Raw genomic sequence first — 26,293 nt, forward strand, 5'->3', positions numbered from 1 at the left:
ATGCTCCATTTCCCTTCTCTGTGGACTTTTTTCTTGAATACCTATTTCCACAGCACAACACTAGCACTTTCTGGAAGATTTACCACTACCCAAGCATTGTGGTCTTCAAAAGCTTGTATTTTTTCATCCATATTATGTTTCCAACCTTTTGTTTCAAGTCTCAAAATGCCCTCCTGAATGGTTGTTGGGCCCTCCATTTGAATTGAAGTTCCAGCAGAAACGTGGGTCTCATAATCATCAAATCTTCTGTTTTATCTGCTTTGTCACTGTGAACTTCTTATCTTCTTCACTTCATCTTCTTGTGAAACAAGTTTTTGATCATCAGTTTTTTTCTCTGATCTTAATGAGTTTTCTGAAGTATCATGCAGTATAGGCTCAGCTTTTTCTTTTTCTTTATCTTCCCCTACTGAACTCATGATTTCTTGATGAGTCTTTATTTCATTTCCTACATGATTAACATTTTCCATTGTAGTCACATCTCAGCTTATCACTGCATCATGTGTTTCTGTATCATAAAGCCTGAGGTGTCCTGTCATGGTCCGCACCGTTCGGCTTCCCCCATCAGAGGTTCGAGTCCTTCCTCGGACATGGGTGTGTGTGCCGTCCTTAATGTAAATTAGTTTAATTTAGATTAAGTAGTGTGTAAGCTTAGTGACTGATGACCTCAGCAGTTTGGTCCCAGAAGCCCTTACCATAAATTTCCAATTTTCCATAAAGCCTGTCGCGAGCTGGGTGTGTTGTACTTGCGATCTCGTTATCGTATTCTTGTTTGCAGCAAGAATAGGATATGCATGATGTATATTACTTCATTTAGGCAAGAAGTTATTTTTAGCTTACATAACAGCAGGAAAAACATTACGAAACATTTCCAGTGCCACAAATATTACCAGTTTTTTGGCAACTAAGTCCGCCCCGATAACTGAGTGGTCAGTGCAGCAGTCTGCCATGCCAAGGGGTCTGGGTTCAATTCCCAGCTGGGTCAGAGATTTTCCCTGCCCAAGGACTGGGTGTTGTGTTGTCCTCATTATCATTCCATCATCATCAGTGGAAGGCAACGGGAAACTACCACTAGAATCATTTCCCTAGAGGCTCATGCGGTGGACCTCTCTGACGAGGCTTCCCCCATGACAAGACATGCCAGAAGTGACGTCCCTGAAGTGTGCCAGGAAGTATATCTGTCATCTGCAATGCATTTTCCATTCAATTGGAGCTGGTGATGGTGCTGGGTGGTGGGCGGAAGTTTTGCCTGATTGCATTGCAGATGTAAATGTGAAGAGTCTGGTTTCACTCTATCGATGGAATCAGTATTCATCTTGCCTGTGATGATGATATCAAATGTTTTGTCACTTCTACTGACAACATGATGTGGGACATTATATGGCGGTGTGAGTGGCAGTTTGATGCCCTCTACTCGCAACATTAAATATGGACAGGATTGTAGCTCCCGGGGTATGAATGCTTGAGATGTACCATGGCATGATGCTTGTTGCAGTCAGATCCGCATCAGCCTTTTTCTGAGGAGGATGACAAATACCGGTGTATTAACATCATCCAACGAAATCACATGTGGGTAGACAAACTCACTGGGAAGCTGTAGGACTTCTTCATATACAAGTTCTTCTGGTAAGGCATCTAGATCCAGTTTACACATGTTACGTAGGCTGAGCAAAACCAGTGGTAATGCTGAGGTCCATTGTGATTCGTGGCACATTAAGACGGCCTTAAGAGATGGGTGCCAGTGTTCAATCATGCCATTACTCGCAGGATGGTAACTTGTTGTTGTGTGATGCAATGCACCATGAAATTTACTTAGTTGGACAAATAGGTCAGATTCTGTGGTAATATGAAGCGGACAACCAAAATGGGCAATCCAGTGTGACACAAATGCAATGGCTAGCATCTCAGTAGAAATGTTATCTACTGGAATAGCTTCTGGCCAGTGTGTGAATCAGTCTATTACTGTCAATAGGTAACATTGTGCTTCAGAAGGGGGCAGCACACCTACTACATCAATATGAATATGGGCAAACCATGCTGTTCTGTCTGGAAATTTACCCACTGGTGCAGAGACATGGCGAGAAATCTTGCTGTGCTGACACTGTACGCCTACATGAGCCCATGTGCGACAGTCTTTTTTTATTCCAGGCCACACAAAATGGCTAGCTATTAGTGTAATTGTTGCCTTCATGCTGGAGTGGCACAAATTATGTAAACTTGTGAAGGCTTGCTTGCATAGCACCATTTTCCCAGTTGAAAAGTCACAATACAGCTTTGCGTTTATACCTGGAATGTTGATTGGCTGAAACTGAAAATATGCATCTTGTAAACAATCTCAAAGTTTTAGGTCAGACTCCTGTGCTTGGGCTAGATGTGTGAAATTACAGTCTTTGTGATGCTGTGCACCCAGGATAGACCGTCTGCAATGACACTGTCAGTTCCCGTTATTTGCCGTACATCAGTAGTGAATTGTGTGATGAACTTCTGTTGGTTATATTGTCTTGGAGAACATTTGTCATTATTTTGCCAAAAGGCATAGGTGAGGGGTTTATGGTCTGTAAAAATGACAAAAACTCTAGCTTCCAGTTGTGTACGGAAATATTTAGTGGATTCACAAACAGCCAACAATTTGCGATCGTATGCACTCCATTATTGCTGCACAGGAGATAGCTTTCATGACAGGAATGTGAGAGGCTGCCAGGATATGTCTACATATTGTTGCAAGACAGCACTGATTGCCATCTTGCTAGCATCTACTACCAGTGCAAGAGGTGCTTCCAAAGCTGGATGTGCAAGAAGGACTGCATCTGCTATACTTTTTTTTTATGCTTCGAATGCATTTTTCGTCAACTCTGTCCACAATACCAAAGTTTTGCCTTTAACCTCTGGACCAGCTAAAGCTGTGGTAAGAGGCTCTTGGAATTCTGCCACATGAAGTAGGTGACGTCGGTAGAAATTAAGGACTCCCAAGTATCGTTGTAGTTCTTTAGCAGTTTCTGGCTGGGGAATATTCAATATACCCTCTACTTTCTCTGGTAATGACAGTGGTCGATTTGATGAAATCCAGTGGCCTAAAAAGTAACCTCTGTCTAGCCAAAAACACACTTTGAGGTGTTCAACACTACTCCGTATTCATCAGTGTGTTTAAATACCTCAAGTAGGTGCTATTTGTGTTCTTCTGGGTCTCTGAAAAGATGAGTGTATCATCAAGATATGCAAAACAACACTGCAAACTTTGCAAAATGGAATCTATAAATCTTTGCCATGTCTGGGCAGCATTTCTCAATCTGAACATCATAAACAGGCTTTCAAACAGACCAAATGGTATTATAATGGCCATTTTTGGAATGTCTATTTTGGCAACAGAAATCTGTGTATAAGCCTTTGCGCAATCTAATATGCTAAACACCTTTTTTCCGCATAATGCATAATTACAATGTTTCAAGAGAGGAGCAGGGTACTGATCTGGTATTGTCCTAGCATTCGAGGCTTGGTAATCACCACAAGTATGGCACGCACCATTCTTTTTTGGCACTAAATGGAGGGGTGATGACCAAGGCCTACTAGATGGGCAAATGAGGCCTTCCTTCAGCACTGTATTAAGTTCCTCCTTGGCAACAGTGTATCAGTCAGGAGCAAGGAGCCTGGGTCTACACAAACCTGCAGTAGTATTGATATAATGACGGTATTGTGACTCTCCTATTGTAGGCCCCAGGAGGTCTTGTGATAGCCGGGAATTGTTCTAGAGGTAAGGTATTTGTATCAATTTGGCATTCTATACTGCCCTGCTATGTCAGAATCCATCAGCAGATAGTCCCATGATGTTGTCTATTAGGCAGGCATTGGCGATGTCTGGCAGCAGTCAATAATGCGCAAAGAAATAGGCTCCAATTATAGGCTCGGTTATGTTCACCATGGTGAAATTCCACTTCAAGGTGCGACATAATCCCAGGTCCAACTCGATGTGCTGCATTCCATATGTCACAATGGTTGAGTTATTAGCCATGGAAAGGCAAAATGAGTTGGCTGGCTGATACTTGTGTAACTGGGTCCATGATAAAATACTTAAGTTGGAACCTGTGTCCATCAAAAACTTGCACCATGTATTGCGATCTGTCACAAAGAGTTGCAGGATGGTGACCAACAGTCCAGAGTGACTACTTCTGCCTGTCACTTACAGCTGAGAAAGGTACATGGCAAACTACAGTTGTGCACCTGACCTCTGAATTTCCTGTGGTACCAACACGTCTGCCTGGGTGGAATCTTCAGCAGTGGCGGAATTTGTCGAGGAACAACTTCTAGATCTTCTGTGGGACTGTACTCTAGTTTACCTGTTGGAGAGTATTTCACCCAACTGCTTACTCAGCGTGTTGACCTTACTCATGAGACTGTTGTAATCAGCTCACGTTACCGCTGAGGTCCTTTTACATGCTGTCGAAATTTCAGGGCAGGAGGTGGGTAAGACGGCATCTTGAATTTGTTGTGCCAGGTCCACAAAAAAAAAAAAGGCATCTCATGACATGTCCATTTGCAATGCTATATGGCTTTCACCTGTGCCAGCAGACGGCTGCTCCACAATGTGCATAGTAATGAATCAGGCACCATGCATGCATCAACCTTGCTTCTTAAATGATGGAGGTACTGCAATGGTCTTCTGTCACTGACATCCTTTTGTGTGAGAACATGATGCACTCATTTTTCCTGTGAAGCGGACACTCCTCGAATTAATTCAGTCTTTAATTTCACTAATGGTTCCGTATTTGGAGGTGAAGCTATGATATCTTGAACCTCAGCTGTGTAGCAGTGGTCCAGCTGACTGACCAGCAGTCTGAACTCAGTGGAATTGGCGGTCACTCCAGTGCAGAGGAATCTCACTTCCACCTGTGCAAACCATACTGCTAGGTCGTGGGGCCAAAATGGGGGTCCGTCCCCGCACCAATTTCCAATTCTTGAAGTTCACTGCTAGCCATTTGTGCTGCTGGTTTATTCTCTCTCTAGCTGTTATCACGTTGGGGTCACCACTGTCGCAAGCTGGGTGTGTTGTACTTGTGATCTCATTATCATGTTCTTGTTCACAGTGAGAATATAATTCTGTCCAACGCTTTATTTAGACAAGAAGCTATTTTTAGCTCACATAACAGCAGGAAAAACATTATGAAACATTTCCAGTGCCATGGATATTACCAGTTTTTTGGTAACTAAGTGAGGAAATTGTAACAGTAACAAGAATACTGTAAAAGTCAAAGCAAATTATTAAATTCATGGAGCCTAAAAAGTAAAAGCAAATTATTAAATTCATGGATCATGTGGTGCAGCAAGGAGAAAGCACCTCACAGTGCTCCTGGCGGTCAGTGCACGAACCCTGTTGACATGTGCCAGCCAATTAGCTGATTAACTGACATCTGTTTTGGCTGATGCCCAACTACAAGCCTATAACGTTTTGTGGTATAGCATTATCACACTCAGGTAATTTCCTTTGCCTTTTTATCCCATTTTGTACTCTTAACTTTGGGAATATGCATTATCCTGAGATGACTAATGCATGGTTTCTTACCACTCCTCAGTTCATTGAGTATTTTGTTTCCTAAACTTAAACCCGTTGACCTTTCTGCTGAAGCATTTTGTTCTGGTATATAACTATTAGTCAGCTGATGTCATCCCAGGCTTTTTCAGCAAACTGTTAAATCTCATACAACAGAATTCTTTGCCAATATATGTTCTCACTGTTTCAATTTCCTTTTCTTGCTGATTTTTTTTCTTTTTTTTTTCATGAGTCTCATCCTCTGTCTTCAGGAACTACATGAACCCATTTTGGTGTGACCATTGTCGAAAACGAGAAAATACTTTACACCACCTTATTACTTACTGTGGTCCACACAAATCTGCTTGTAGAGCTTTAAGTAGCTTAAGTGCCTTGATGTGGAAAAGGCTGTCTTGTTTTCTTGCTTGTCTTCATTACAAACCACACAATTTTGTTGACTAATGTTAATCTTAACATCTTCACACATAATTCTTTCAACTGCACCATTTTTCATCATTATAAGATCCTTAGCATTTAAATGACCAAATGTTCTATGCCAAATAGACGTAGTAACCATTCCTAAAAAAATTTCTTCTCCTGTCAGTGTTCAGCTTATAAACATCATTAATGAGACCTGCAGCTACAACTGTTTCCTGATTGTTATTAAAAATATTACAGTGATCACTACCAAATTCAGCTGAGTTCTTGTTCAGTCAGTCTGCACACAGATAGTAAATCTGTTGTTAGTTACGCAGCACACACAGCATTTTTCACTATAATATCATAGAAGGTCCTCCCAACTGCTGTTGCTAAATAAATTACTTCAGAGTACAACACTAGACTCAATCTGATTTGCTGCCACAATTTTATGCATGCTAACACTGTTCACTGTAATCTTCATCCAATTTTTATTTGCTGTGAGATGCACACTAGCACCCAAATCAACATATCAGTCACTGCTGTTATAAGAACCATTTAAAAATGTTGCCCTGAAGACATTTCAGGTTATATTTTATCTGATATCTTTTCTCTCACTATTAGAGCATTTACCTTTAAAACGTATTTGCTTTTTGCTCTTCTCTCTTTTCAGAGTCAACAAACAACAATTGCAGTTTCTACCAAATCCACTGTCACTTCTGCTCCTTTTGCATACTTGTAGAAACATGATTCAATAGCAAGAATTATTTTCACTTGAGCCTTGGCATCTTTGTTTCAACAACTTCTGAGACACATTTTGCCAGTCCTTTAAGAATTAAGCATGCTCTTGATTGCAGATGCCCAATCTCCATAATTGCTGTACCCTTTCAGCTTCGACACATTCATAAAATAATTCGTCACCTTCTGTTTTGAGTAAAACAACAGTATTTCCTGGACTTCAAATAATGACATGTTATTCCTGACCTTTGAACCATTTTAATTGAAAGTTATCTGGATACCTGTCAAGAGTTCTGTTGCATGTAGGTTCTGCTTATTATCTACTTCTACAGAGATCACTGGTAGGCAAATTCCTGAACACTTTATCAGACCACGTCATGTTAAAAGAAACTTAGATATTCTACTGCACTCAGTGCTACAGGATGTTCATCAAACAGACATAATACACATGGCTCACTTGGTATGAGCAAAGCAAAGACGCTTACATGTAAAAGAAAGACATACTAATGATCACAGCTCACACAGACCACACATACTTAATTTGAATGCTTTGATTAAGCTCAACAGATATAAGCACTTTTAAATTTATAGCAATTTATGGTTAGGTTATTTTTATTAAGCAACTATATTTATGCAGATATTGCAGGAGGAATGGAACAGAAACTGAATAGATATTGTATTACAAATACTTTACTTGCGATGAACAACAACCAATGTGTGCAATGCATATGGATGACATTGATGACAAAGAATGTGTAAATGAATGAAACAACTCAGTTGAAACTTGTAATGCATAAGTAAAATAATTTGCCACTTGAACAACATTTGACTGAAACACTGAACTTTAAAATGCTAAAATTCGACCAGACATTTCATATAAAATTACAAAAAGTCTATTTTGGCTGAAACATAATGCATGAATGTTAAGTATCTGTTCTTTCATGTAGATGAAAATTTTATTATTTTATTATGAAAGATATGTTCATCAATATTTGGGATGCTCAAGTTTAGATTACAACTCAATCTGAAGTTGAACTGCCATCTGCCACTATTTCTAAGAAGTCAAACAGAGTTTAGTAAACAGCACTACTTACATTTGGCTAAAAACAATGAGACAAACAAAATATGTCTATGATGTTAAATTTCAGAATGAAAGTGCTCTGCATGACATAATTATATAGTCCTTGACTGGTCACATATCATCCACATCTTTCATTACTTTTCCAGCAGCAAATGTGTATGTCTAGTTTCTTCCAATAAGTGGTAACTCTTTCCAGATACTGGCATGGAAAATCTTGGCTGAAGTATAGCCTAAATAATGGGATGAAGAAATATGAAATCATGGTGTCATATATACAAATATGAGTGGTCAACAGTACTGGTATTTAACTTCAGGAGTAGAATTACTTGCAGCCTACAAACTATATGGGGAATGTTTAATTAAGATCATTCATAATTAGAAGTCTCTTTGGTTACTTCATTATATTGTAAATTTCATATGTGAAATAAATTATGAAAATCAGTAATTTTCTCATTACTGGAAATTTGGTATAATCATGAGCAAGCATCTGATTAACCATTCTGTCTTGTTTCTTATTTAATCTATCAGACTTGCAGATACATTCAATAGAAAATTAGTGTGTGTAATTTTGAAGTTTTAATATCTATGACTTTAATCATTTCAGTTTTGAAGTTTTAATATCTATGACTTTAATCATTTCAGCTCTTTGATGTTGTGAAAAAGCAAAGACCAGAAGCTATTGAAAAACTTAAACCAGTGAAAGGCGATGTAACAGAGCTTGGGCTTGGGCTCACTGATGAAGATCATGATTTGCTAGTACAGGAAGTCAGTGTTGTTTTTCATGCTGCAGCAAGTGTACGTTTTGATGATAGTCTTGCCTATGCAACAATATTAAATGTAAGGGGAACACGTGAGACTATTAATCTTGCCATGGAGATGAAGAATCTGAAGGTCAGTTGAAAGACATGTAAAAACACTGTACTAATGTAACAAATTCAATTCAGAAACTACTGTGACAGGTTTTAAATATAACAAACATTGAAACACAGATTATTCCAGTTAGTGAAAAAATTGTTAGAACAAGAACCAGGAGAATATTAATTCAGTAATCATCAAATATTTGATAACAAATGAACCAGAAAATAAAAATTGAAAATCTCTCACGTGAATAAATAAAAAACCAAATCATGTATAATACTAGATATGAAGTCATTAATCATACAAGTTTTCACTTGTGACTGTCTGAAACTTTCAGCTATGATTAATTATTAGAATGGAAAGGTTAGATTTATGGGATGACACAACATAAAACAGAACCATAGCACAATCCTACCAGTTGCTGAGATAGGAGCATTTTATTATGGTGACATACTGTGAGTAGGTCATAACTGGTTACATCTCCTCCCTGATTTGTTTCACCTCTTCTGGCCTGAAGTTTAGACTGGATTTTTGCATATGCATTTCTTTCTTTTATGATTTGTAACTTTCATCTCTCCTCCAATCTGTTAAAGTAAGGTTGTATTACTAAATGTCAGTACCATAAGCTGAGGTTACTTTGGCCCTTAGCATGTACTTTTGTCCCATTGATTGGAAAAAGTTTAAAATATTTTTCCCCACCAACATTATATCATTACCATGGAGTAAACAAGGCAGTATGATCTAGAAGGTTGTGATTCCCTGTAGCAATATTGTGTTGGCAGCACTGTACTTGATGTTCATCATAAATATTTTAACAGCTGTTACACCCCAGTAAATTCTGCCAGGAGGATTTACATCAGTTAAACTAAAAATATGGTGAGTACAATTTTGTATTCTATCAGTATTAAGTACATCTACATTTATGTGGATACTCTGCAAATCACAATTAAGTGCCTTGCAGAGGGTTCATCAAACCACCTGCACAATTCTCTATTATTCCAATCTCGTATAGCATGCAAAAAGGATGAACACTTATATCTTTCTGTACAAGTTCTGATTTCCATTATTTTATCATGGTGATCATTCCTCCCTATGTAGGTCAGTGTCAACAAAGTATTTCCTCATTCGGAGGAGAAAGAGAAAGTTGGTGATTGGAATTTCATGAGAAGATTTCATCACAAAACACCTTTCTTTTAATGATTTCCAGCCCAAATCCTGTATCATTTCTGTGACACTCTCTCCCATATTTTGCAATAATACAAAATGTACTGCCTTTCTTTGAACTTTTTCAGTGTACTCCATCAGTCCTATCTGGTAAGGATCCCACACCGTGCAGCAGCATTCTAAAAGAAGACGGACAAGCATAGTGCAGGCAGTCTCCTTAGTAGGTCTGTTACATTTTATGTGTCCTGGCAATAAAACACAGCCTTTGGTTAGCCTTCCCCACAACATTTTCTATATGTTCTTTCCAATTTAAGTTGTTCGTAATTGTAATACCTAGGTATTTAGTTGAATTTATGGCTTTTAGATTAGCCTGATTTATCATGTAACCAAAGCTTAACAAGTTCCTTTTTGCACTCATGTGGATGACCTCACACTTTTCATTATTTAGGGTCAACTGCCACTTTTCACACCATTCAGATATTTTTTCTAAATCGTTTTGCAGTTTGTTTTGATCTTCTGATGTATTTATTAGTTGATAATCGACAGTGTCATCTGCAAACAACTGAAGACGGCTACTCATATTGCCTCCCAAATCATTTATATAGATAAGGAACAGCAAAGAGCCTATAACTCTACCTTGGGAAATGCCTGAAATCACTTCTGTTTTACTCAATAACTTTCCATCAGTTACAATGAACTGTGACCTCTCTGACAGGAAATCGCAACTCCAGTCACATAACTGAGATGATATTTTATAAACACTCAAGTGAAACTAAATAATTTGCCCCTGGTTAGGAACTTTTAATATGTCACAGAATCGGTTTACTTTCTGACACAATATGAAAACACGAGATCTGTGGCTATTAGATGTTAAATTTACATGCAGAAACTCAAGAAATTAAACTATTAAAGCACACAGATGATACAATAAAATTTGCTCCTGGTTAGGAACTCATAAATGACACAAAAGCGTTTACTTCCCTGTTGCTGCGTCTGTCTCGGTTGGCTACTGCTGCCTGACTGGTACTAAGATGAGAAATTGTCATTTGTGTGAAATTCAATTTAGGTAATGTATTTAATGTTTCTGTAAAATGGTGCATACTTTTTCAAAATATGAGGTTCCATGATCCCATGCCAAAGATATCCCAAAATGAAGACAAGGGGGTGCTAGAATCTGATGGTGTTCATGTGTCCCAGAAATGGGACTGAGATGAGTGATGAGGGTGCTAATGCAAACTTTATGGGAAAGACAAAGTCTTACTGCAAATGGCCAAAACAAAAGATAAACAACATTTTTCTTGGGAAGATTGATAAGAATTATCAGTCTAACATGACTAACAAAATGTAGTTATTTTTAAGTAACAGAGCTTCATTAATTTTCATAAGAAGGCTCATATCCATACCATTCAGTGTCTTTACATATGACATAGTTTCTTTGCAGACAGTTACCATAGTGTAACACATAACTCGAAAATTAATTAGTCAATTGATATAAAGATACAAGACTTGCATATTTGCAGGTAAACGTTTTTGACAATACTGGAAAAATGTATTTGGAATCCTCTCTCTGGCACTGTCATTTGGTTTCTTGCCACATATAAAAACACAGGCAAAACTTGGGCCAAAGTAACCACAGTTTATGGTAACTGATTTTGTGTGTTAATTATGTATGGCTCTATACTTTCAGATGAAGCAGCATGTCTATCCACACAATGGCAACTTTAAAGCATTGATCAGTTATGCATATTATTATTATTATTATTATTATATTATTATTGATAGTGGCTGAAGTTGTGTAAATTTGTTGATGAACATAACTGTTATACAGCAGATGGTATTAATTTTGCACTCTCATATTTATCTGAATTTAAAAATTTGTGAACACTCAAAATGTATACCTACGAGCCATCTCCAGTTGTAACATATATAGTTTGATAAGTACCTGTTTGTGTTCTATCCTAAAGTAGGAAATACATTTAAAATCTTGAAAACTCAATATTTAATCTGTATTTTTTTCTGTTCATGTGTCTGGAATCTCTGTTGTTATCGCCCTCCTGATTAGTAAGAAGATAAAACCTCTTTCTCACATTTTATCTAGAAATAATCACTTAATATTATAACAAATTCTAAAATCATTGACAATGTTCAAAACATGTTACTACTTATTTAATTTACATATTTGGAATTTTCATATGTGATGTATTTAAGTATTTCTAGGTATTTGTTCACATCTCGACAGCTTATTGCAATCTGCATGAAACAGTTGTTGAAGAGAAGCTGTATCCAGCTCCTGCTGACTGGCGAGAAATGATAAGCATAGCTGAGAATACAGAAGATCTCACATTAAGGATACTCACCCCGAAGTGAGAAGACAACTTATATCTACCATTGGTCAAATTCTGAATTAACCTATAGTTAAGTCTAAAACTGATTTTCTTTTTCACTTCTAGGATTCTGGGAACATATCCAAATACTTACACATTCTCCAAAGGCCTGGCAGAGCACTTAGTAAATGATCACAGTGACAAAATTCCTTCAGTCATAATTCGACCAACTATCTGTAAGTTCTGAAATGTTAGTACCTGGAAAATCATGGTAGTTCAGTCATTATGAACTGTTAGTGTTATGGCGATGCTGTTAATGTATATAACTGGAAACCACAAGCAGTGTTCTGCACAGAATACCTAAATTATAATCAACAACATGAATTAGGATAAATTATTAGTCACCATATAGAGGAAATATTGATCAATGGACAGGCACATTTAAAGTATGATTAAATGTCGTATAAGGTTCTTCATCAGATATGCAAGGTAGACTATTTTAATCCATAACAGAGGTGAGATAGAGCAAAACATTTTAGATAAAAGTTGTAGGTGGCAAAGAGGTTCAAGCATTGCTACTAATGGCCATCACCTTTAATGTGATTTTCAAGGTGATTTGTAGGTTATAGTGATTTTTAAAATGGGAACCATAATATTTAATTTAAGAGTTTAACAGAGCAACAAATTTTGTGTAGAAAGTGATACATTGTTCAAGGTAATGGCAAGATTCAATGAAGGGTAAAAAATGAAATATTTTTTTAGTTCTAGTAGAGATTAACTTGGAAAGGAGGAGGGATACAGCAAAATACAATGTTAGATACAAATTGGAAGTGGGATGAGTGATCATGTACAATTACCAATAACCCTGATCTTAAAGGTAAGTATCAAAGGTCATTCAAAGTTGAGTTCAGTTTCATGGTGATGTCTGATCTGAATTTTAAGTTTCAGTTAAGGTGTTTTGTATCTAACATTGTATTTCGGTGAATAGCTCCTCTATTCTGAGTAAATCACTACAAGAACTGAAAATATATTTGTTTATTTGACCTTCATTGAACCTTGGCATGACCTTAGACAATGCATCACTCTATACATAAAATTTGGTGCTCTTTTCCGAATATTAAATCAAATATTAGCATTTCCATTTTAAAAAATCACTTCAATCTCCAAATTACCTTCAAAATCACATTCAACATCATGGTCATTAATAGCAATGGGTGTCCCTTTTGCTACACACACACACACATACACACACACACACACACACACACACACACACATACATACATACACAGCATATGGCCCCTGCTGTCTCTGGCTGATGAGGCCTTGCTGCTACTAGGATCTAACCAAGAGATGAAAGTGGCTGTGTGTGTGTGTGTGTGTGTGTGTGTGTGTGTGTGTGTGTGTGTGTGTGTGTGTGTGTGTGTAGGTGTGTGTGTGTTTTCTGCATCTGATGAAGGACATTGTCCAATAGCTTATCCAAAAGTCTACTTCTAAATCTGCTTGTCTGCTGCTCAATGCCTCCTCTGTGTGGTGAGTAATAATCTGTCATAATTTATGTTGCTATTCCATCCTATATTTTCCACTGTATAAATTCAAATCAGTTACACAAACACTAGCCATTTTATCAGATATTATTTCTGATAAGGACTCACACTCTGTTGACTCTCAGATTTCTTCTATATATTCTTATTATTAATCTAAGAGTGCTCAACAAAAATGGAAATATTGGTTTCTGGTGGCTGCTGTCTGTCCAGATCCGTAAGTATGACACAGAATTTAAAGATTTGTTGAGTATTACATACACCAGCTGATGAGTTGTCTTGAAAGTAATTTATTTTGTATGTAGCCATTTTCTTTACTACCACTGATTCTACAATAATATTATAGTAGCTCATATCCATCTAGACGAATTTCTCCACTGATAGCAGACATCTTGCATGATATAGATACAATATTATGAAGCTTCTCAAGATACCATGTCAGCTGCACTATAAATAGGACCAAGGTATGAAAATGCAAGTTGACAGATATTAAGTACAAGATGTTTGGTTAACAGAAAGACAGTGATCAAAGACTTCAGTAACATCATATCAGATACAATTGCAGCTCATATCACAAAGCCCTTAGAATTATTAGCTATATGTTGAAGTTTTCAGGGGCAGAAAAGAAATTTACAGGAACTTGTTGGTAATGAAAGGACTGAAATGAGTGACCACTAAATGAAAGCTATACAAGCCTGTAGGCTCTGAAGAAGAAATTAAATTTAGAAATTGAGATATACTTCAGTTTATGTGGCTATTCATTGATCAATACACATACTATACAATGAGTGGTTGTCTTCACTCATACATTATTTGTGTTCCATCCAGGAGTTTCTATTAGCACATTGAGTAGAAATAACAATTAAAGGTATATTGTACAGGTTTCTTGCTAAATTTACTTGGTCACGTGTAGCTGGTGTAAGCACAAATAGTGTTAAGCTGTATAATGACAGTTTATTTTCAATGAAGCACACAGATCAAGTTTCTCAGGGTTGCTTCTCTGCTGTTAAAATACACTGTTCCATATCTCTGACGATTCTACTTTTTGATGGGATTTATGGAAAATGATGACTGAATGATATTGATAAACAAGTGAATTGTAATTCAGCTAGCCCACAGGTATTAATGGATTCTCTATGATCCTTTTTCAATGATTGAGGGAGTATAAAAAAGGAGAAGGGGCAGCAAAGGTCATACACAGAACCATCACCCTGTATCACCCACAAATGTTTCTAGCACAAGTTCCCACATGGTAATCTGTGGGGAATGAAATTAACTTTTCCAATATAGATTCCAAGAATAACTGATTTGATGTCTTGTATAATGGCTGTGAGTATCACAGTATGTCTGCTGGTGTTTCAGGTCAATAACTGTAGGAAATTTAAAACAGCAAAAATATAAAGACCACTCATTGATTAGACCTACTACAGGTATAGAAAGGGTTTTCTTGCATGGGGAGTCCCTTTATATTGTCCCCTCAAACAGGGCTTGGTTACTGGTAGTTGCACAATATCTTAAGAAGTTGACAGTTGGTTTTTTCATGTCTTGAAGTCTCGTTTGTCGATATACTGAAAAGATGTTCTGGAAACTGATACTATAAAGGGTAGTTTCAAATAATGTAGACCACATAACACCAGGTGATTCAAAAAGAAAGAACAATTTTCAAGTGTTTATTACAGGCAAACTATAAATGATAGAAACACATTGTGCATGTCACTGCATAGAGGAAGGTTCAATGATTGACACAGATGTGCTGTTGTTTGCTTGTAGCAACATGGCAACCACACCACAAAAGAACTCATTTTGTGTGTTGGAATTTGTGCAAAGGCAATCCATTGGTCAAGTGCAATGTGCATTCCACCATCAATTTAGCAAGAATCCACCTCCACACGAGCAGATTTATCACTGGCAGATTTCTCGGAAGCTGGTTGCTTGCATACACATAGGGAATAGCACTAGTTGGCCACATATGTCTGATGAAAATGCTGAGCATATGCAAGATGAATCAATGGAACTCTAGGAAGTTCACAAGGTGGGCAGGCCAGAAACATCAACTTCCTCAGAAAAAGGTGTGGTATGTTCTGATATGAAACAATTCCTGCATATGAGACCTTACAAGTTGCAGTTACTACAGCAATTGTATGCTGTTGTCTATAACAGAAGGTAAGAATTTTACATTTCAATTCTCCAGGGTATGGCAGAGGACACTTTTTCTGAATGGCTCATCTTTTCAAATGAATTGATATTTCAGCTCTCTGATCAAACAAACTGCCATAATGTAAGAATTTGGGGGTAAAAAAATCCTGGCATTGTCATATAACATCAAAGAGACTTACTGAAATCAAATGTATTTTGTGCCATTTCTGTTCACAAAGTATATGGACTTTTCTTTTTGGTGGAGGAAACTGTGGCAGAAGTGTCATATCTGCACATGATGCAAAATTGATTATTTCCTTGACTTCATGAAGATTCCAATGACTTCATTCTCTCACCTTCACTCTCACCTCGAGGTGTGTCATTATCTTAACTACACCATTGCACAACACAGGGTCACAAAAGGTTTTCAAGAAGATTTTGTATATTGATTTTGGCCTCCTAGGTCACCAGACCTCACATTTTGTGATGTGATTTTTTTCTGTGGTGGTACATAAAAGACAGAGTATTTATCCCACCTGTGGCAGCTACTTTTCAAGAACTGAGAAATTGAAGCTGTCAAATTGATAAAGAAGGACCAGTTGATTCATGTGTGGAATGAAATGGACTACTGTTTTGATGTTTCTCAAGCAACACACAGTGCTTATGTTTACTGTGTCATATAGTTTCATGAAACTTTGAACCTTCGCCTATACACTGACATTTGCAATCTATTTCTAGCCTTCATAGTTTGTTGGCAACAGACAATTGAAACCCGTTATTTCGTTTTGAATCTCCATGCAGATAAATTTTAAGTGGTTCATCTCACTTTATTTGCAATACAACATTGTGGTGGCCAGTTCCAGTTTTACAAATCACAGTTTGTACACATAAAGAGACACATATCCTTTCCTTCACTCATACTGTTGGGTCTAGGAATCCTGGCTACTAGATTTGACAGACAAACAAACAAACAAACAACTCCTATTAATGAGTTTTATTACAACAAGAAAATTACAATACTTAACTTTGCTAGATGTGTCACAAACAAAGTGTGACATACAAAACCAGTCTTTTCAGAATAGACAAATACAAGTCTGTGCTATGTAGAGCTTGCTAATAAAGTCACTAACGCTGACACTGCTATCAAAGTGCCTAACACTGAAGCTGCTATCCAAGTGGGCTGCCACTAGTCGAGCATGGTGCTTTTGTGCTCTTCACCTAGGAGCCACTGCTGTCACGTTGAAGTCCTGGAAGGGAGGCCCATCAGCATGCTATTGGCTGACCCCTTCTCACAGCATTCTCTCCTTTGTTGTTCCCAACAGGCATGCCAGTGCTTGACTTTATACTGTAACATTCCTCCCCCCCCCCCCCCCCCCCTAATCAAAATCATATATGGAGCACAACAACAGGAGGGGAGGCAGGAGCATGGACGGTCTGATGGACCAGAAGTTGTGGCTGCAGCATCACACTTTTGGGCGTACCCTGCCATTCGACCTTCCCTCTGGTGGAAACATCACCCGAGAAACACCCAGAAGTGTTTGCATCCACCTCCTGAGGCCCATAACAAGATGTAGAAGGTGTCGGGCATGGCGACACGGACAGTAGGATGAGAGGAGGTGGAGGAGGCGAAGGCTCCATCTCAATGGTGTCATCCCACAGTGTTGGGATGACAACCTCTGGCAGTGGCTGCTGTGGCTACACTGTCCTCAGGATCCGTGAACCTGGGGAAGGAGATACAGAAGGATCACTGTGCACATGACAGAGGCGAATTTGATTGTGATCTCAGCACTGCTGTCTGGGCCTGAAATGAGATATTTGCATGCGCCAAGTCGACGAAGGATCTCACCTTGTGACCATTGTCTTATGCCCCTAAAAACCCTGAAAAACACAATATCATGTGGCGTAACCTTCAGCGCCAGATGCTGAGGAGGGTGGAGCAGGTGGAGCAGTATCTGATGGCAGCGGCCGTGGAACAGTTCCTGTGACAATGGTCCATACCATGGATGCAAACAATACGAAGCAAGAAACAATTCCATTGCTTGATCCCTGGTGTGTGCACTGCAAAGTTCAGCTGTTTGCTGCCTGAAGATTCTGACAAAATGTTCTGCTTTGCCATTTGACTGTGGATGGAATGATGCACTAGTTAGATGCTGTATGCCATTGCATTCACACAATGTTTTGAATTCATTTGACGTGAACTTAGTGCCGTTGTGTGATACTATGACTTCAGGCAAACCTTTGAGGCTAAAAATAGAGGACAACACCTAGACTGTCGTATGTGGTGTCGTTGAATTCATTGGCACAGCAAACAGAAACTTGCTATAAGAGTCTAACACAATCAACCAATGAATGTAGAAAAAAGAACCCACAAAGTCTATGTGGACACATTGCCATGGTGATTACAACTTAGGCCAAGCAGAGAATTTTTGTGGCAGAGCAGACTGATTTTCCACACATACATGACATCATAATGTCATCTGTCCTGTTTGGGTGTCCATACCCTGTCAAGTACAGTGTCGACGTGCTGACTGTTTCGTACAAACAATCCACCAGTGTCCTTGGCAAAGTAACTGCAACACTTCTTTTTGCAAATCTTTGGTATCAACACACATGACTGTCCAGTGTCATTTTGAATGAGAATCACACCTTGGTGCATAGCAAGGCTATGCCAATGTGCAAAGTATTGTCTCATGACAGACTCCACGATGCTATGTAATGAGTGAGGCCAAGATGTGCAAATACATTTTAGCAAAATGTTCAAATCTGAATCAGCTTCTGTGGCCTGTGCAATTTTGTACAGTTCAGAGGAAAACATTGAAGCAACACAGAATCCTGAGCATCAATGCGACAACAGGATGCAGCAGAAGCATCAAAGTGTGTATCAGGGCCAATCGAAAGACGTGGAAATGTGTCCGAATTACTATGTTGAGCTGGCGGATGATACCCAATCTCGTACTGGAATTGAGACAACAACAAAGCCCATCTTTGCAATTTTTGGGCAGTTCATACAGGAACTGATTTCATCAGATGAAACAAGGCATGCAATGGCTTGTGATCTGTTACGAAGTAGAATTTTCTGCCATACAAATAGTGGTGGAATTTGGTGACACCATACACAATAGCCAATGCCATTTCTCTATTTATGAATAGCTACACTGAGCATTGGACAACACTTTTGATGCAAAAGTAATAGGCCTGTCTCTATCACCAAATCCATGTGAAAGCACTGCACCAATTCCCTAATGAGAAGTGTCAACTTGCAGCGCAACTGGTTTGTCAGGATCAAAGTGAACCAAGCATCGATCACTGAGCAATGCATCTTTAAGGTTTTGAAAAGCTTCTTGGCACTCATCTGTCTAAACAAAGGGCACATTCTTGTGATGTACGTGATGCAATGAAGCTGCAATTTGTGTGGCACTCGGTATGAACCGAATATAATAGTTCATTTTCCCTAAGACTGACTACAATTCTGTGCTATTGCAAGTAACTGGCAGGTCACGTATGGCTAACAAATTCGACTGAAGAGGATGTACACCTTGACTGTTTATAACATGACCAAGATACTGCAACTCAGGTTTAAAAAAATCATTCTTGTCCAGTCTACACTTTAGTTCTGTATCAGCTAACACACGAAACAAAGCACACAAATTTGCAATGTGTTCTTCAGGTGTATGACTGCTATGACAATATCGTCCAAATAGTTTGAACAGTTTGGTATTTTAGCAGTCAGCTGTTCCAAATACTATTGGAAAATGGTGAGTGCAGAAGCACTATCAAAAGGCAAATGCAAATATTCCAACAAGCCCAAATGAGTGCTCACAACACACACGGTTTTAGATTCTTCATCTAGTGGTATTTGAAGATATGTGTCCTGCAAATCAGTTTTTCAAAAGTAGCAAACGGTGTCTAATCTGTCCATGAGATCCTCTGGGCATGGCAAATAGATAAGTATCAATCACAGTTTATTGATTGACTGTAGACTTAAAGTCAACACAGGGGTGAATGTGACCTAAAGGTTTAGTGAGCAAAACCAGTGGACTTGCCCACTGACTAGCTTGTATGGGCGCAATACCTGCTATCTTGCAATTCTTTAAGTTCAGCAGCAGCTTTATCCCATAATGCAACAGGAACAGTTCTGCCCCAGCAAAATTTTGGCTGAGCATTGTCTTTCATAGTAATACATGCAACAAAATTGTTAGCACTGCCTAAACCTTCAGAAAATAGTTCAGGGAATGCTTTCAGCAAGCTAGCTACACTGTCTTTGGCATTGAATGCAGTCACTGACAACACATTGTCCTGAATTTGAAAGCCAAACAAATCAAACAAATTAAGACCAAATACGTTCTCACAATCACATGATTGTAGTTCAGTGAATGTCACAGGCAAAGCACATTTTCCAAATATGTGAATGTCTTGTCCAGTATAAGCCCTGCAGCAGGCTTTGAATACACTGCATTGATTACATGGGCCTTTTGACTAGATTTTTGTGATTGGGGAGAAGTCTTATCTTTGTTCCATTGCAAACATGCAGTTTGTATGTGACCTTTCTTGCCACAAGCGTAACACTGTGCTTGTCTGGACAGGCAATCTAGGCATTTGTGCAGTGAATAACACTGAGGGCGTGACTTTATTCTATTTACTGATGTAGCTGCCCAGTTAGAGAACTACACTCCTGGAAATGGAAAAAAGAACACATTGACACCGATGTGTCAGACCCACCATACTTGCTCCGGACACTGCGAGAGGGCTGTACAAGCAATGATCACACGCACGGCACAGCGGACACACCAGGAACCGCTGTGTTCGCCGTCGAATGGCGCTAGCTGCGCAGCATTTGTGCACCGCCGCCGTCAGTGTCAGCCAGTTTGCCGTGGCATACGGAGCTCCATTGCAGTCTTTAACACTGGTAGCATGCCGCGACAGCGTGGACGTGAACCGTATGTGCAGTTGACGGACTTTGAGCGAGGGCGTATAGTGGGCATGCGGGAGGCCGGGTGGACGTACCGCCGAATTGCTCAACACGTGGGGCGTGAGGTCTCCACAGTACATCGATGTTGTCGCCAGTGGTCAGCGGAAGGTGCACGTGCCCGTCGACCTGGGACCGGACCGCAGCGACGCACGGATGCACGCCAAGACCGTAGGATCCTACGCAGTGCCGTAGGGGACCGCACCGCCACTTCCCAGCAAATTAGGGACACTCTTGCTCCTGGGGTATCGGCGAGGACCATTCGCAACCGTCTCCATGAAGCTGGGCTACGGTCCCGCACACCGTTAGGCCGTCTTCCGCTCACGCCCCAACATCGTGCAGCCCGCCTCCAGTGGTGTCACGACAGGCGTGAATGGAGGGACGAATGGAGACGTGTCGTCTTCAGCGATGAGAGTCGCTTCTGCCTTGGTGCCAATGATGGTCGTATGCGTGTTTGCTGCCGTGCAGGTGAGCGCCACAATCAGGACTGCATACGACCGAGGCACACAGGGCCAACACCCGGCATCATGGTGTGGGGAGCGATCTCCTACACTGGCCGTACGCCACTGGTGATCGTCGAGGGGACACTGAATAGTGCACAGTACATACAAACCGTCGTCGAACCCATCGCTCTACCATTCCTAGACCGCCAAGGGAACTTGCTGTTCCAACAGTACAATGCACGTCCGCATGTATCCCGTGCCACCCAACGTGCTCTAGAAGGTGTAAGTCAACTACCCTGGCCAGCAAGATCTCCGTATCTGTCCCCCATTGAGCATGTTTGGGACTGGATGAAGCGTCGTCTCAAGCGGTCTGCACGTCCAGCACGAACGCTGGTCCAACTGAGGTGCCAGGTGGAAATGGAATGGCAAGCCGTTCCACAGGACTACGTCCAGCATCTCTACGATCGTCTCCATGGGAGAATAGCAGCCTGCATTGCTGCGAAAGGTGGATATACATTGTACTAGTGCCGACATTGTGCATGCTCTGTTGCCTGTGTCTATGTGCCTGTGGTTCTGTCAGTGTGATCATGTGATGTATCTGACCCCAGGAATGTGTCAATAAAGTTTCCCCTTCCTGGGACAATGAATTCACGGTGTTCTTATTTCAATTTCCAGGAGTGTATTTATGAAGCTTGGCACATGCATGCTGTTGCTGCCTACTGGGCCAATTGTGAGCAAGGGATGACTGAACCAGACAAATTGGTGACTGCTCAAATTTATCAGGCGCTATGGCACATGAATCATACTGACCTAGAACTTGCACTATGTGCTGAAATGTTGGATCTCACTGTTTCAAAATCTGTTCTCGAAGGTTGACATCAGTTACATTGTACATGATCGCATCACGCAACATAACTTCTGCATATAAAGCACCACGAGCACATCTGAATTTGAATTTCTTAGTCATACCCTGCAAATCCGTTACCACTCAGGATAAGTTTGTTCTGATGTTTCCTCATTCACTTGTTGGTCATGATAGGTAGACAGCCTATGACCTAATCATAGGAAAGATCTCTCGGAGTGGTGTTATGGAACAATTTCTGGACGAGGCAAAAGACGGTACTTCCTACCAATGACAAAAAGGAATGTAGTTTCACAGTACCTGATACTTTGTGAGCAATGATGTGAGCTTCATACTGTTGCAACCACTCGAGCCATTCCTCTTCTTTTTCATTAAAATGGCGAAAAGGTGTTATGGCACTAGGAGCTACAGTTTATGCATGTGGCATTGTGTTAGTTGTTTGGTTCATCAGTAACTGTTGTACTGTTCAAAAGGGTTGCAGTCTGCTGGCCTGAAACTGAAACATTTGTCTTAGCTGCATTCCATCTATTGCTTGCGGCTGAGGTGCCTAAGCAGGGGTTGGGAGAGATGGGTTGCTAGTATTGGAATATGCAAATGGAATAAACAGACAATACAAGCAATAAAAACAAACACACAAGCAAAGAAAATTTCTGCAACGCCCACCTGAAAACAATTAATAGTAAAAACACTATAAGAGACACTGTTCAAACATGTAAACAAACTCCTGCAAAGAAAAGACAAGGTAGAATTAAGCCGCCAGCAAAACACAAAATCCCATGACAAATCTGTGGTAGCTATTGCCTCTGGGTGAAAAACATGAACAGGTTTTAATGTTGGTGTTCATTCATCTTGTCGCCAATCTTGTTGTGTCTATGAATCCTGCCTACTCAGTTCACTAGACAAACAAACAAACAACTTGTATTAACAAGTTTTATTACAACAAGAAATTTACAATACTTATCTTTGCTAGATGTGTCACAAGCAGAGGGTGAGATACAACGTAATCAGTCTTCTCCAGCACAGACAAATACAAGTCTGTGCTACACAGAGCTAGCTAACAAAGTTGCTAATGATGATGCTGCTATAGAAAAGCCTAACATTGAAGCTGCTAGCCAAGTGGGCTGCCACCAGTTGGGTGCAGCGCTTGTGACCTCCTCACCTAGGGGCCGCTGCTGTCATGTTGTCATCCTGGAAGGGAGGTTGGTCAGCGTGCAATTGGCAGACCCCTTCTCATAGCCTTTTCTGCTTTGTTGTTCCCAATTGGCATGCTGGTGCTTGACTTCATGCCATAACACATACATTTGGAAAAGAACTCTCCTAACCATTAATCAGAGTCATGGTCCTTGTAGAATTTCACAGAGGTGTAATATAAAGTGACAGAAGCATGAAAGCAGTAGTTGCATGACATAATTTGTAGAATGGTCAACAGAATTAGTAACACTGTTCAGTAAATACTGTTTGAGGAATATTGACATACTGATGGTGAGTATGAATACTGGCAGCAGACTTATTGTACATAGATCTTACTCGAGTGATTACCAACCTCTCTTACTCATGTGATTACCATCCATTAACTACATGATTTGACTTAGAGGGCTTGTATGTGTGCTGGCTGGTCACAGGCTTTGAGTCAAATTGGCCTGATTATGTTATCCAATCGCTTGCCTGTCACAGACTCTAATGTGACCTGACTGGATGTGTTATTCAGTTACTTGCTAGTAGCGGAGTGGTGATTTTGGTGGAAGGCTTACTATTTAAAGACATGCAAAAGGATATGATGTTATTTCTGAAACTGCTTAATGTTTTGAGAAGCAGCTAGGTTAGATTTTCTATTCTGCATGGGCTCTGAGATTTTACTACTATTTGGTTTATGAAAAATGTTTGAGGTTAGTAATTCACAGAAATATCTGGAACATTATTATTCATGTGTCATCTAAATCCCATACTAATGACTATGGCATCAATCTTGAAATAAATTGTTTGTGAACCTAAATTATTCAAAATCTTAGCTACTGACTGAATTTAATAATGAGAGAGAAAATACAGTAATAACATTACGTCATTGAAGCTCAGAATTTTGCAGGCATCAAGACAAAAGAGGCAACTGAAATTTTGAGGATCCGAATGTTTACTGTCAATTATTTCATAAGTTACTTAATTTCAGATACTTTAAAATATGTTCTCAGAAAGTTGGGACTGTCTGCATTGAAATGAATGGTAACTACAAGGTGTGTCATATCTTTTTGTGACGTGACTATAACTTGCAGAGCAGTCAGACTGATGGGTACTCTTAGCTTTCCAGTGGTAGGCCACTCAATTTCCTCCATGCTCTTCAAGTGTTAGGATGGCTTTTTGCATGAATCTCTATTAGTGGTTGCATTGAACTTACAATGGAGAAAACTTTAGAGCAATGATATGAATAATTTTTTTTGTGAAGCTCAGCAAGATGCTGCTGAAAACTTTTGGAACGTATGGGGATGATTGCCTTTCTATATTGCAGTTGAACAGGTGGCACAAGATGTTTAGAGAAGGTCAGGTGGAGGTCACCAACGAGGCACACAAGGACAACAGTCAAGATTACAAATGAATGACCATGTGATTTGTGTGCACCAGTTACTGAATTCAACCCTTCAAATGAATGCTGGCTTGATATCAGCATTATGTGACTTACTGCAAATGTTTGTTCATGAGATTGTGTTGGAAGACTTGACCATGTAGAAGGTTTATGCAAAACTTGTGACCAGAGTTTTGATCGACACCAAAGGGAAATATGAACTAAGGCACTTTTGTGAAGATGATCCCATTTCTTGCACAATGTGTTCAATGGGGAGGAGTCATGGGTCTTTCAGAGGCAGAGTGTAGAATGGCACACAATGTTGCCACCTCACCAGAAGGAGGCTTGGGTAAGCAAAGATCATCAGTGCTCAGTTTTAGAAGGAAGTGCTCCAAAGATTGCATTACATGGTTGCCTGCATCCAAAAGGTCTTCTGCTCTTTGTGGAAACTGCACCATGACAATGTGCCAGCTCACACCTTCTTTGTTGTCACAGCCTACGTGACATGGATGGAAGTGACAGTGGTGCTGCAACTGCACTACAGTCCCAACATGGCCCGAGCGGACTTCGTTTTGTTGCCTCAGCTGAAAAGGGACCTCAAAGGAAAGTGTATTGAATTCAACAACACACAAGTTACTTCAGTGGCTTCCCTGAAGATCATCCTGATTGAGGAGTTCCAGAAAGTTTATGATGCATGATGCAGAAGGGTCATACTACAAAGAATTTTAAGTTGTTGGGTCTATGCGATTAGTAAATTAAAAAAAAAGCATTGTATTGCTTTCTGGACAAACCCTGTATACCTCCTTTGCTGCTGTTTAGCTCAAAGTGTTTATTTTACTAGATGACATCACTGTAACTTCACTTATCCATGATTTTTAATTACTCTGGGTTCTAGTAAAACCATTTGCATCATTGTTATTAGAAACACAAATGTAAACAATTGAATGATAAATAACAGCTTGACACCTTTCTGTACATGTCACATATTATGTGTACACCTACACTATATATAGAATGTAAAACAAAAGAATTGTAGTCTTTTGTGGATTCTGGAAGAAGAAAACATAACAGTTGAATTAGTTCCCAACTTGCTACATTCATCACCTCCCCCCCTCCCCCTCCCCTCTGCCAAACTGAATGAGAGAGACAGTTGTGGACAAATAGTTGACTGGGTAATTCAGTGGCCTGTAAGTTTGTCACATAAAGAAAACAACATTATCATAATAATTTAAAAGAATTTTCAACTTATGTATTTAAAGTAAATGTTACCTAACAGCCTTCCTTTTTTATGGTAATACAGTATTTCACAATATATTTATTATATTGCTCTATACTGCCATAGCTTGCTTGCACTGCTACACCAATTTTTCACTGTATTAATAAAATTTATTACTAACCACTAGTGGCCTTTTTACAAAAAACCACTCTCACTGCCTAGTGTAGACCCATTCTGTGAGTCCTCTTTTATATTTTCACTTGTAACCATGGATAAGGTGTGTTCAGCATGTGTAAACATGAAAAAGCAAACAAATTTTCTACATTAGTGCACTAGCAAGCCTTTTATTTGTACCTGTAATAAATATGTTTTCTCGTTATTTGCACATTTGTTATTCATCACAAATGTACATGACTTGTAATTTAATACAAAAAGAAAATTAAAAACTGAATACGTATAGGAATAGAAAGCA

At 39.4% G+C, this 26,293-nt stretch overlaps 1 protein-coding gene across 1 annotated transcript in view; it reads left to right on the top strand.

The window, feature by feature from the left end:
* Positions 1-26,293, top strand: part of LOC124711812 (putative fatty acyl-CoA reductase CG5065) — a 156,147-nt gene that overhangs the window by 44,358 nt on the left and 85,496 nt on the right. Inside the window, exons 2-4 of the mRNA XM_047242036.1 lie at positions 8,397-8,645; positions 11,994-12,139; positions 12,227-12,336. Of these exons, the coding sequence (XP_047097992.1) occupies positions 8,397-8,645; positions 11,994-12,139; positions 12,227-12,336 (505 nt within the window). The remainder of the gene's footprint in view (positions 1-8,396; positions 8,646-11,993; positions 12,140-12,226; positions 12,337-26,293) is intronic.

Source organism: Schistocerca piceifrons, chromosome 8 (assembly GCF_021461385.2).
Source record: "Schistocerca piceifrons isolate TAMUIC-IGC-003096 chromosome 8, iqSchPice1.1, whole genome shotgun sequence".
In the NCBI taxonomy this organism is placed as follows: Eukaryota; Metazoa; Arthropoda; class Insecta; order Orthoptera; family Acrididae; genus Schistocerca; species Schistocerca piceifrons.